The sequence below is a fragment of the Perognathus longimembris genome, chromosome 12 (genome assembly GCF_023159225.1).
Source record: "Perognathus longimembris pacificus isolate PPM17 chromosome 12, ASM2315922v1, whole genome shotgun sequence".
NCBI classification, from domain to species: domain Eukaryota; kingdom Metazoa; phylum Chordata; class Mammalia; order Rodentia; family Heteromyidae; genus Perognathus; species Perognathus longimembris.
In genome coordinates, this window is record NC_063172.1 from 23,261,403 (window position 1) to 23,275,504 (window position 14,102).

Sequence of the window (14,102 nt, forward strand, 5' to 3'; positions counted from 1 at the left end):
ACAGGCAAACACAGAAGAGAGGAACTAAAAGGAAATCCATCTGATTAAGCCAATTGCTGGGTGATCAAGAGGAGGAGGTGTAGGCGATAAACCAGAGCACAGCATAATGGGGTCCAGAATTTGTAGCACTTCTTTAGGGCATTATACTACTTATATCCTTTACTGTGAAACTGCAACACATTAGTTTCAATCAAAAATTGTCTTTTACTGTCAGTAGTATTCATTATCTGCAAGGAATATTGTGTTTAAAAGACGGTACTTTTAAAAAATAAATATATCGGACCCTTAAAAAATTGTCTTTTAAAATTTACTCTAGCTGCTATGTGAAGAATAAAACACAGGAGGAAAAGAGGAGAAACAAGGTAGTAAAGAGAGGTTGCTTGAACTGACTACAACTGGACCTTACTCAGATAAGAGCCATGGGGGTTGTGGATAATTTGTTGTAGATTACTATTAAGAGAAAGGGAAGTCAAAGATGACTTCTAGGTTGGATACTAAGCAACTGGGTGTTTATTAACTGAGTGGAGAGTGCATGTGAAGTTTCTGTGAGCTATCTGGAGGAGTTTGATTTGGGATATGTTCACGTTGAGATTCTGAGTACCTGTGGGTCAGTGTGGGGGGCTGTAATTTGGACGATGTCGTTTTGTAGATGGCCATTAGACTGGATGTTATCACTTAGGGCATTGGTCTAGCCTCCAATGCCAAATAAAAAGCTCTAGTAGATGAGAAGGGGCAAGCAAACAAAACTTCACGTTAATGGGGGAAGCCATTTAGCTAGCCAGCTAGCTATTCTTGATTATCATCATGGCATGAGTCTTCTCAGCCTATTTCACTCAACTGGCATATAGGACACACAGTTTTGAAACACATTAAGCCTTTACTTGTCCTACGGCTTTTACCTTTTCCTTACCAAGTCTTCACCCTCGCTCTAATTCTCTAACCACCATAACTCCCAGGTGAGTTTTCTCTAACCAACCCCTCCCCCCTCCCCCGCCGAATTAAATCGGTTCAACACAACCAACATCACCAAGCCAAGACATGGCTCTTCACTGTAACCCAACTCCCACTAGTTTCACATACGCTTAGGAAATGATTAATATATGCCAAACGAAAGCTCAAATATTCCTCCTGGCAGATAACTTCTTGGAGAGCACAGCCTCTTCCTCTTGTTCTTTCCCGCATCCCGAGCAACCGGCGTCGCCTGGACAAGCTAACAACAGGAAGCGCACTCAGGCCAACTCGCCAACAGAAGACTTCGCGCCGGCGCCTTGAGCCCCACCCTCGAGCGTGGGAGCGTCTATGCGCCTGCGCCTTCCGTCTCCCGAGAGCTCCGGGAGGAAGCCCCTCCCTTGTGCACATGCGTAGTACGGGTGGCGCCTGTCTGTTCGTTCTCTGGCGCTGTCAATAAAGTTTTTAGCGAACAGGTTTCCTCTTTCCTTCGGCAAGATGGCGGAGTACGACCTGACGACTCGAATCGCGCACTTTTTGGATCGCCACCTGGTCTTTCCACTGCTGGAGTTTCTCTCGGTGAAGCAGGTGAGGGGGTTTCGAGCGCGTGGCGGGCGTGGGAGCGGGTGAGGAGCGCAGCGAGGCCCGGCGGCGGTCGACCGAGGCCCGGCGCACGTGTGTGGAGGAGGCCGCCGGCTTGGTGGCGGTGAAGACCGGGTTGGAAAGCCGGTGTCGGGTGGCGGTGGTCGGCACCGAGGTCTTGGGCTGCGCTGGGGCTCTGGTTCTCGCGTCCGAGCTTCTCCTTCGAAGGCGCCGGCGCCCGGGGAAGTGGTTGGCCCTGCTGGCCGCGCTGCGGTGGCGTAGCCTTGGCCGGCTTAGGGATCGTGATGTTCCTGGGCTTGGGTTTTCCTTCTGGAACCATGGGGGAGCGAGCTTGGTTTGGAGTAGTTACAGGCGGAGTCTTAAAACACACACACACACCCCACCCCCACCCCCGACAAATATCCAGCATTTTAACTTCCGGTGAAGTTCTAAATTCCTGATCTTTTAAGTAGTCATTTCCTACAAGAGTAGCAGGCGTTGTCAGATACGGACAAAGGTCCCCGGGCAGGCTCACTTATAAAGATTTTTAACCTAAAATTGATGTTTTTCAGTGTGTGTGTATGTACCAGAGTTCACGTTGCTTGAATTGGTCATTAAGAGGCTTTTTTTTTTTTTTTTAATCTCCTTGAGAGACCTCTGGTAAGTATGTAGTTTGGAACGTCACCTTAAAACACGTTTCAATTCCCCCTCCAGAGAATGGTTGGGTTAAAACACCTACTAAGTTTAGTTATGCATTTAGGCTATTAGGGACATTGATGTGTTTTAATCATTACAAGTGATAGTACAGTAATTGAAGGAGTTGGGATTTTGTCCAGAAAATGAATACTTTTTTCTGCCAGCAAAGTACAACGTAAGACTGCTTTGGAAGCAGTGTTTTGCGTGCCACAACTGCAGAAAAACAACAAAATAAAAACCTCCTACAAATGCATATTAGTCTGTTTTGATAGCTTTTTAAAATTTCCTGTTACAGTTCATAGGTTCATAATTCATACAGTTCATAGGTGTGGGAACCTCCAAAACACAAACAACTTTAGGGTTGTTGATATTAGGAAACATAAATGAACAGCAAAGTTCATTTTCAATAAATGTCAAGAATGCCTTACCATGTAAGACTGTCTTGAAAGGATACAGTTTTTGCCTTTATTTTTTAATGACTGTATTCAGTCATTTTCTGTTTTGTATGACTCATAAAACAGCACTTGCATAAACATTCACACAGTTACTAGAGAGCATACAGTAAATGTCCAGTTGTTACATTCAGTTTTGTAAGGATGCACTCAATGAAAGTTGAAATGCAGATATTATGTGATACTTCATTATTTTTGTTAAAACTGTTACCATCTTTTTTCCTCTAATGCCTGTATCTTATTGCTGAATTTAAAAAAGTCAAGGGTTTCCCTTTCTGGCAAGTGAGGAAAATGTAATATGTTTGAAATACTTGTACTATTTGGAATTCATATTTTATTCTTTATATTTTATTTTTTTCAAGACAAGGGAAGAAGGAGTGACTTAGGTGTTCCTAGTGCAAGTTCAAAACTACGAATGAATCAGGAAAGTAACTGTTTAGTACCTGTCTGCCTCCTTGGAGGGCATGTTGGTAACATGTCTTTAATGCATCAAGAAGAAGTTCTGTAGTGTTTATTTAGTAACTACTAAGTACTGAGGTTATAGAGTTGTAAGAAATAATCCAAGTTATAGCCCTGGCATTTCACCATTAAAAAAACTCCTACCTTTTAAAACTAAATGTAAGTTAAAAAGTAATGTATCGTTGGGCAGGTATTGGCAAAGTGCTATTGAAATTAAAATCTTGTTACTTTCAATGGAAAAAAAACTACTTTAAAGAGAAACCAGGTGGTTATGATGATAAGGTAGTGATTATTATGAGAGAATATTTTAGTAGGAATATAATTTGAAAAATTGGTAGTGTTTTAGAATATAAACTCCAGAGAGCAGGAACTTGTTTTGCTCCTGCGGTCTCAGCATATGAAAGAATACTAATGTCAGGCTTTTAATGACTGATAGTTAAATGAGTGTATGTTTATGTCTTACTCTTTTTATTCTGAGAAGTGGAAGGACAGGATGACACTGTGTTTAGAAAACCTGGACTCAGAATTTGAATCTGGATTAAAATTCTGCCTCTGACACCCAATAACCTGTGTGATTAAAAAGCAGGCTATTTCTCCTCTCAGCTAAGTCTTTCCTTGTGAACACAATGTTAATATTGCTACCAGTATTAGGGGGTATGTTAGAAAAATTACATGAGATAATATATGTAGTTTTTGAAGCAATTAGCAGACCATTTAGCAAAATAATTAGGAAAATGAAACAAGGTTGTAAGGAGGATTGAGTGGGAGCAGTGTGGATGAATGAAAGTAGAAACAAATACTTAGTGGCAAAGGAAGTGGGAAATGTGAAATGAATCTGAGTAAATGCTGGAAGGAATGAATCTGAGTAAATGCTGGAAGGAGTGACTGGTGGAGAAACATTGGACACCTATAGACACATTAAGTTGTAACTTTTTTTTTTTTTGCCAGTTCTGGGGTTTGAACTCAGGGCCTGAATACAACTATCCCTGAACTTCTTTTGCTTAGGCTAGCACTGTACCGCTTGAGCCACAGCGCCACTTGCCACTTCCAGCTTTTTCTGTGTATGTGGTGCTGAGAAATGGAACTCAGGGCTTCATGCATGCACAGCAAGCACTCTCCCACTAAGCCACACTCTCAGCCTGAATTGTAACTTTTTTTGTACAGCCTTTGAAGTTCAGGGAAAAAAATACTTCTTTTGAAAAAGTACTTAGCTTTTGGGAATAAAGTGCTGCTACTTGTTTTCTAAAAGGAAGTTAAGTTAGGCCATCCTGTAAGTGAGGAGGAGCAGAGTGAAGGATTAATGCCTCAGGAAAAAGTTAGTAGTTGTGGGAAACTGAGGAAACTGACCAAAGACAAAATTTTTCAGTGAATGATCTTTTTTGGGGGGGAGGCGGGGGGACTGGGCACTCTCCCTGAGCTTCTGCTCAAAGCTAGTGCTCTGCCACTTTTTAAGAATTTTTATATTTATTTAATTCTTCCAATTCTTTCCCAATAACCTTATCATTGTCATGCTTCCCTCTATCTTCAGGATATAGCTCAGAAGCTCTATTTTCCATCACCTCCCACTTTAATTCTTCTGGCCTATATTTTGAGCATTCCTCACTGTTTAATTTTATGGAAAAAAATTCAGTTTGGTGGAAAAAAAACAGGCAGCATCTCAGGTTCTCATGAGCCTGTCATTTGAGTGCAGGAGAAAATTAACAAATCAAGAATATAAGAATATAATCAAGAATATACAAATAAGAAAATATCAGATTATTGATGTTGAGAAACCAGTGACCTCCCCAAAGGCCCACCTCTTAGAGGTTCTGCCACTTCTTAAACCTACCACACTAGGGCTTAAGCTTCTTGCACAAGAACCTAGGGGACAATGTACATCCAAACTATAGCAGACACAATTTACAGTGCCATACTCTCTGTGGCTTTGGGCATGAGAAATTCTTCTGCACATTAAACTTTTTGTTTGTTAGAACTTAGTTCAAATGTTGCCTCTTCAGGAAAAGATATCCTGGTTGTCCCAGATTATAAGTGACCACTGCCATCTTTCCTCCTGATAACCTGAGTGCCAGCACACCTGCAACATTTTGCCTTTTTTTTTTTTTTTTTTGAGGCGGGGTGGAACTATGCAGCCCAGGCTGGCCTCAAACTCTCTTTTTTTTTTTTTTTACTTTTTTATAATTACTTAAATTACTTAAATTTTATTGATTAATTAAACTAATTATTAATATTTATTAATTAAATTTTGCTGACAAGGTGTTGTGCAAAAGGGGTACAGTTACATAATAGGGCAATGAGTACATTTCTTGTGATATCTTACACCCTCATTTTTCTTTCCCTTCCCTAGATCAGGTAGGCATATATACAATACCCAGTGTACCAAAATCATATACAGTAGCCACGTGGCAAATGCCAAAGGAAATTTACCTAGAACTTTAAATATAACGTCAACAATAGAGTTTGCTTTTCCTTGTCTTATATGATCATACATACATAGCTGTTGAGCTATTGTGATCCACTGAGAGGTCTATTTTAGACCTTTTATGTTTAGTAGTTGTTTGGTTTTAGTTACATAATGTAAGGTTGCTGACCCAAACCTGTGGAAATACCATTTGACAAGAAGTTTTTTGTTTCACAGACCTGGTCTCTACTGTTCCCCCTCCCCCCCCCAGTCATATATCAAGGAGACCATGCCCCTTTGTTCTTTGTGTTCTAGGCTTGTCTCACTCAACATTATTTGTTCAAGTTCTGACCATTTCCCTGTGAATACCAATATTTTATCATTTCTAATTGCTATGTAATCGCCATTGTGTATAGGTACTACTCAGTGAATGATCTTAATGATTATTATAAGAGTGGTGTAAGGCTATAAGAAATAGTATAAAAATGTTTTGAGTGTTAAGTTTGCAGATGTCATTTACAAATTAGTGGAAAAAATTGCCTATAGAAAAGGACAAGTATAGTTGTAAAATATTATTGGTTAATTTCGAAACACTTTCCAGTTGTGCTTAGACAGAGCCTAGAAAATAGAAGACCCCCCCCCCCCCAATAGAGTTTGACATTGCATTGTATGTGAATCAAAAGAATTGGGAGTCACAACTAATGCTAAACAGAAAAAAAATCTTTGAAATAGCTACGTGATAGTAGAAAGTGATACCAAAAAGGGTGAAAAAATTAGAAAGGGCAGAAGGTAACCATGAAAATTGCCAAATGGTATGTATTAGAAAGCAGCTGTGCTTACCACTATATCACCAACGCTGACTGAATGGTATGTATTGGAAATGGAATTTAATTGGGAATTCTGGGAGATGAAGTACTGGATTGAAGTTATTAAAATTTATGATTAAAAAGGAATTTTAAGGCTTGAGTGTTTAAAAGAGTTCATCAGTATGGATTTTGAGTTCTTAGAAGATGACGGCAGAGGAAAAGATAGCAAAAGAAGAATCTATGTAAAAATGGGAGCAGTTTTCAAGAGGTTAAGATTAAAGATCAGCAAACTATATTCCAAGAACCAAATAACAGTCCTCTTGCCTATTATTGTTGATTTTTTTGAGCTAGAAACAGTTTCTAACAATGAGCACTTCATAACATTTGCAGTATATTTTTTGAAAAAAATTTTAATGTTGTAATGGAATTGGCTATTTTATGAGTAGAACTGACGAAGTTTTTTTTTTTTTTTTTTTTGATACATTAATACTTTTGGGCCCTTACCTGCAAGCTCCCGTTTTATGTAGCCAGGTAAGCAAGGTGATCAGTGTGAGGCCCTCAGTTCAAACTTAGTCACTGACAAAATAAAAATCAGAAGTGGGAATAGCTTTAGTGTGTAACTGACTTTTCAGATTTTTGGGTAACCATTGTCACTAGATTAAATGCTTGCTATATTGGTTTGTCTTTCCTTACATGAAAGTGAGGTTAATAGTTTATAGTATTTATTGAAAGAAGTGTTCGTGAAGTATATTTCCAGGTAAACTAATCTTGCTATTCATCAATTAATTTACGGAATTTAAATATTTATTAAAAGGTAAATTTCTTTTGCAGATATATAATGAAAAAGAATTACTTCAAGGGAAATTGGATCTTCTCAGTGATACCAACATGGTAGATTTTGCTATGGATGTGTACAAAAACCTCTATTCTGATGATATTCCTCATGGTAAGTTTTGTTATTAGAAACTTGTCTTGTGACTAAGTTTTGTGATTCATAAATTTCTTTAACTCAGAAACCTTAAAAATTGAAAGTTGCAGGGCTGTGGTTACTTTATTAGTGTATTCTGTGCCTTGGACCATCCCATATAATCCTCATTTTCTCCTGTGTGCTCCTGTGCTCCAAGACTAACATTTATGCCATTCACTTGGGGAAGTTCTTAGGAATGCAAATTTTGGACCACACCTCCAACCTCAGGTTGAGGCTTTACATTCCGTGTTTTCTGTTTTTTTTTATTGTAAAGGTAATGTACTGAGGGGTTAAATAAGTCCAGCAATGAGAGTATTTATTTTTGAATAGTGTTGTAAGGTTTGCTGGAAAGGAAACCTGTCACATGGTTTAGGCAGAAAGGAGTTTATTGGGGAAAGAGCAAACAGCTGGCTCGAACGCACAAGATGGAGGTGTGGGGAGACGGTGGGGAAGGAAGAAGAGAAAAAGACGGAAACATAGCAAGAGAGAAAAGGAAAGAAAGTGGGGACTGTGTTGAGCCAGATTATATAGGAAAAGTTGGGAGATCTGGCCAGTTGGATTGGATGTGACCTCAGAGAAGCAGGAGGTAACTGCCTCCAGGTATGCCAGTTACCTAGGTAATTAAGGTACTGGGTGCAGACTTAAACGGGTGGGGGGCATCTGCATGGGGCCCTCCCTGCCCTGATTTTCTCCTAGTTTTTCCTCTCCCCTACAGTCCTATCGTTCATTTTCAACATAGTGTCTAGCATCATTGCTGCCTTCGTTTACCCTTTGTCCCACCGTGTCTGTGCTTCCCACTTATCTTCCCCAGAACAAAACTTAAAAGAAAAAAAGGTATAGAAATAAAAAAAAAACAGCAATGAAAGGGGGTAAAAAGTAAAATAACAAAGAACCTCTTGTTTCCATTTCTTGAAATTCAATTCCATAAACAACGTTTTGTATGATCATATGCACATGGTGATCCTCTCCTAAGAATGTCCTCTGTGTGAATGTTTAGTATTCAATTTAGTTTATCATGTCCAAAGGTGATTTCCTTGTCTTTTACTGTTCATTGTGTTTGCTTTTAGTTTTATAGGCACGTACTAATTTTTACAAATGAGGGAAATCATGCAACCTATGTTTTTTTGGATCTGGCTTACTTAATACATTTTTTCTTCAATTGTTAGGTTAGGCTTTACATTTTAATTGGAGAACTGGGAAATTGGATGGATTTGTACCTCTTTCTATACAATAAATACATTTAGGGACTATTGTACTTAAAAGGTCATTTCTCTAGATTAGCTCAAAGATTCCTTTCTGAGTTTAAGAACCACAGTTTTATTATATATGTATGTATATACACTAGGCGGTATATAATAGAGAAATTCTTATAGTAAGCATTAATTTGGTTTTTCCTTATATACATTTGTCTGCAATAATAATAGCTGTTCCTTAAATTTAGTTTATAAACCATTCTTTTTAAAAAAATTTTTATGTAGGAGTCTCAGTATTGGCTGGGCTGGCCTTGACCTCAAGTGACCCTCCAGCATCAGCCTACAAAAAAGAAATTTACAAAAGTAGTTATTTCTTAGTTTCTCAGTGATTCTTAAATCTAAGAAATGTTACCAGAGATCACACATGTGCTCACGCTCTCTTTCTCTCCCTCCCTCTCTTTCTTTCTTTATTCCTCTATTGGGGCTTGAATTCAGGCTTGGGCACTGTCCCTGAGCTGTTCTTTTCTTTTTTTTCCTTTGTTTTTTAATTCAAGGCCAGTAGTCTACAACTTAAATCACTTCTGGCTTTTTGGGTAGTTTTTGGAGGTAGGTCATGGATTTTTTTGCCTGGGCTGATTTCAAACTGTGATTTTTAGATCTCAGCCTACTAAGTAACTCGGATTATAGGTGTGAACCACTGGTGCCTGGCAAAATGTTTTTTTTTTCTGTTGTAATTTGGAAAAAAATATGCTCTAGATTTTGGTTTCTAGGATTACAGACTGAATTGATAGTAAAAAGGGATTTTGAACTGGGCTTAGATTCTGTTCACCTTGTTGAAAGCCTGCTGTTATAAATAAGTAAATCCACTGAACCTCCGTTGTAAAACTGGGTTAATATTCACTTGAAAATTGAATGGTAACAATTTTTTTTTTAGATACAGAAATGTATAATTAAGTGATTAATAAAGATCACCTCTGGTTGTTTATACCCCACATTCCCTTTACAATAGGAGGTATTTTCTGTTTCTTTATGTGGTCCACTAGTAAAAAACGCAAGAATGAATCTGGAGAAGTTACTGGGTGGTAATCCTTGGCATATAAAAATATCAGTATATGAGTGTATGTGTAATGCTAATGGATGTCATAGTGAGCAGTATAGTTTAACATTCCTTAATATTTAGAAATACTCTTGGTTTTAATTAGCTTTGAGAGAGAAAAGAACCACAGTTGTTGCCCAACTGAAACAGCTACAGGCAGAAACAGAACCAATTGTGAAGATGTTTGAAGATCCAGAAACTACGAGACAGATGCAGTCAACCAGGTAGGTAATCTCTTCTTGATTTGGATTGTTTTAGAGGAAAACAAATGTTAACTAAAACATTATTTAGTGTTCTGTAGTAAAAGCTCATGGTTTTGATTGGTTCATCTGCTTATTATCTATTTTGTAGGGGAAAGATTTCCTTATAATAAGTGCTGATGCCTTTATTTTTTTTCTCTAGAACTCGTATTTGAATTTCAGAACCTCATACATGGTAGGCAGGCATTTGAGACATGCCAGTGATAATGAGGGTTGATGCAAATTTTTAGAACTTTTTTTTTTTGGCCAGTCCTGGGCCTTGGACTCAGGGCCTGAGCACTGTCCCTGGCTTCTTCCCGCTCAAGGCTAGCACTCTGCCACTTGAGCCACAGCGCCGCTTCTGGCCGTTTTCTGTATATGTGGTGCTGGGGAATCGAACCCAGGGCCTCGTGTATCCGAGGCAGGCACTCTTGCCACTAGGCCATATCCCCAGCCCTTAAGAACTTTTTTTAAAAACCAGTTAATAAAACCTGTTTATGCTTTAGACATTCCTTCCTTCTCACTTTTCCTAGGAGAGATTTGACCTTTTTAGTTACTACAACTAGTACCTAGTTACCTTACTGGTACCTAGCAAGTAAAGATCAGACATGCTGCTGAACATCTTATAGCCATGGAACCTTGTTCCTGCCTCTCTATTTCCCCCAAAGCATTATCTAACTCAAAATATTGCTTAAGAAACCTTGTATTTGGACAAATGGATTGCTTACTGTAAGAGAAATCTGAACTCACTTATCTCTTGTTACTTTCTGTTACAGCTTTTCAACTCCTGCCCTGCCCAGCTGATTATCTTATTTCTGACTTCCCTTTAGCTAGAAATAGTCTTTGTTTAGTTTCCAAAGAGTATGTTTCCTAAACAGGACCTAATATGTGTCACTATTAGAGCCTCTATTAAAGTCCTTATCTTAGATGTGGTGAAACTAAACATACAGTTTTCAGTTAAAGCTACGGAAATCTGAAAGGAAAAATTTAAAATTTGTATTTCCTCTGTTGTTCTGACTACTTATGTTTAAAATATGTGATATTCTGTTTATTTTATTCTGGAATTCCTGTTTCTCTTACTACAGTATTCAACCTATTCTGAAATTAAAGCTACTACCTATAATGTATACGAGGCAAGCTCTCTTGCCACTAGGCCATATCCCCAACCCTTTGGTTTTTTTTTTGGCCAGTCCTGGGGCTTGGACTCAGGGCCTGAGCACTGTCCCTGACTTCTTTTTGCTCAAGGCTAGCACTCTGCCACTTGAGCCACAGCACCACTTCTGGCCATTTTCTGTATATGTGGTGCTGGGGAATTGAACCCAGGGCCTCATGTATAGGAGGCAAGCACTCTTGCCACTAGGCCATATCCCCAGCCCCTACTACCTATAATGTAATGAATAACAATTTAGAAATTAGATATATTTTCTTTCACCTATAAAATATACTATTTCGCTTTTTATTCAGGGATGGTCGAATGCTATTTGACTACCTGGCAGACAAACATGGGGTAAGTTTTTATATTCTATTACGTTTCTAATAGTGCTAAATACATTAGTGTTAAATACATTCCAATTATAAATATTCTAATAATACTAGTTACAGACTAGTGGCTGTTCAAGTAGCTTCGTATCCTGTATATAAGGTCTAGTATATTTTTGAAAAAAAATTTTTTAAATGATGCCGATAGGAGCACAGCTTTCAGTAACAAATTCTCCAAATTTTTGCTTTATCCTGACATTACATATTATTAGTATTATCTATTAATATCAGCAGCAAACAATTTCAGGGTACAGGATGCTTTTTCTGTGGATTTACTTACAAGTAAAGAAAAAGGTGTACATTTGAAGTAGAAATATTATCTTTGAACAATAAAATAACTACTTTGGCTACAGTAATTATTGGCTTTATCAAAGCCTTTGTCAATTCCCAATTCTCAAATAGAACAACAGTAAAGCTTGTATTAGTTATTTCTTAATCTCATTTTCCTATGTTAACTTTGAAAGTGTGACATTTTGCATATAGCTAACTCTTTTTATTATGGGGGGACTTCTAGTAACCTCAAGCCTGTAGATTCCAAATACTACAATGTACAGGCTTACATTACCATGCTCAGTTTAAATTTTAAGCTCACATTCATTTAGTAAGTTAACTGTCATAAATACAGTTGACAAAAAAAAAATACAGTTGACCACACACTGTGCCATGCTCTTTCTACTTTCCACATGATATTTGGTTGACTTATTTATAATCCCAGTTTTCAGCTCTTTTAAGTGTCTTCACTTTTACTTTGCTTACATTATTAACTTTAAAAATTGGTGTTATGTTGGAGCTAGTTTTCAGAGATCCGAGGTTACAGTATACATTATATAGAATCACAAAAGCTTTCAGGTGTGCATATGCTTGGTAGTTGGTCTGGGTCATAGAATAGACCACTAGTCACAATTCACATTTAATCATATTGTAGTAAAATAAATATCATTAAAATTTGTAACTCTCCGATATTAAAACCATAACATTAATGTCACCAGTCCCTAAAGGTCAGTCATTTCTCTGATTAAGTATTTGTTTTTGGTAGCAAATTTAGAGAGACTGAAATGTGGGCTTTTTGGTATTTTAGAACTCAAAATTAACCATAGGTCTTAACTATTATTTTCTTCTTCAGTTTAGGCAGGAGTATTTAGATACACTCTACAGGTATGCAAAATTCCAGTATGAATGTGGAAACTATTCAGGAGCAGCAGAATATCTTTACTTTTTTAGAGTGTTGGTAAGTAGACTTTGTATGCTTTATATTTTCCATTGTATTCTGGTAGAACTCTGGTTCCTCAAAACATGCATAGATTAGACTCTGTCCATTGTGGTACTTCATTTCTTAAAATTCTTTTTTTTTTTTTTTCTTCTTCTTCAGTTTCTTGAGACAAGGTCTTGGTATGTATCTCAGACTGGCCTTAGATGCCTTTTGATTCTCCTTACCCATCCTCATAAGGAATATAGGCTTAGTCTAGCTTGTATTCCCTAAAAATTCCTTAGGAATACAAGCTTTTGGGTATGGGTTTTCCATTAAGTTTTAGTATCTAGTAAAGAAGATAAATAATAAAAATCTTTTCACAAAAATCCAAAACAGGAATTTAGAGGAAGTTCTAAATCATCCTTAAAATCTGTAAGTAGAAACGACTGATTTTTTTTTTTTAATTCAGCTTGGGTAATTTAATAGTTTATAGAGGCAGGCTTTTTGCAATTTTTACATTCTTTTTATAGCCGTTGGGTATTTTTATTATCATTATTATCTTTAAGTAGTTGTCCAAAGAGGTTTTGATTCAACATGTCAGTTTATAAGTGCAATGCATCTTCCATCCTCCCCCATCTCTCCCAAATCCACCCATTTCTTCAATTTTCCCAGTTCTACTTTGATGCATATACATGGCCTATTCCTGTCTCCATTCATCTACCCAAGAGGTAAATGTTAATAATCTTCTTGTATTTAGCCAGTATCTCTAGTAGATCAAAAGCATGAATTTACAGGCTGGGGATATGGCCTAGTGGCAAGAGTGCCTGCCTCATATACATGAGGCCCTGGGTTCAATTCCCCAGCACCACATATACAGAAAATGGCCAGAAGTGGCGCTGTGGCTCAAGTGGCAGAGTGCTAGCCTTGAGCAAAAAGAAGCCAGGGACAGTGCTCAGGCCCTGAGTCCAAGCCCCAGGACTGGCCAAAAAAAAAAAAAAGCAAAACAAAAGCATGAATTTACAAATAAATGTGAAACTTACATATTCAGAGTATGCATAGTGGTAAAAAGGGATGAAGCACCTTTTAAGAGGGAGGAGGGAAGACTTTACTCTGTTCCCACAATGTCCCTGACCATCATTTCATACCCCCAACACCCTTTGAGATACAATCATCCCCATGTCACAGAAATAGAAAGTGGAATAAAGTTGTGTTCCTATCATGATAGAGAAAGGACCCAGGTAGGAGCAAGTCTAGTTTGCTATTCTCCACATTCCACAACTGATCTTCTGTCAGTGATGGCTCCCCTCTTCTTTCTCCACAAGTGCAATTCTCTAAGAGGGTATTTTCCTTTAATGAGCATCAAAAATAAATCTGGGTTTTGAGTATCTGAGTTCTGGAATCAATTAAGCATTTTAATCAGAGATGAGAGTTATAAGAAGCTGAAACCACTGATTTTGTTGCTTTATAATTATATGACTTTAACTATTAGCAGAATTCTATCCTGTAATAGATTTATTAATGTAATAATTTTAATTCGG

The 14,102-nt window shown here is 37.8% G+C and overlaps 1 protein-coding gene across 1 annotated transcript in view; it reads left to right on the forward strand.

Moving 5' to 3' along the window:
• Positions 1 to 1,387: 1,387 nt before the first annotated feature.
• Positions 1,388 to 14,102, forward strand: part of Eif3e (eukaryotic translation initiation factor 3 subunit E) — a 39,770-nt gene continuing 27,055 nt past the window's right edge. Inside the window, exons 1-5 of the mRNA XM_048358604.1 lie at positions 1,388 to 1,536; positions 7,173 to 7,287; positions 9,704 to 9,821; positions 11,301 to 11,343; positions 12,499 to 12,603. Of these exons, the coding sequence (XP_048214561.1) occupies positions 1,447 to 1,536; positions 7,173 to 7,287; positions 9,704 to 9,821; positions 11,301 to 11,343; positions 12,499 to 12,603 (471 nt within the window). The 5' untranslated portion in view covers positions 1,388 to 1,446. The remainder of the gene's footprint in view (positions 1,537 to 7,172; positions 7,288 to 9,703; positions 9,822 to 11,300; positions 11,344 to 12,498; positions 12,604 to 14,102) is intronic.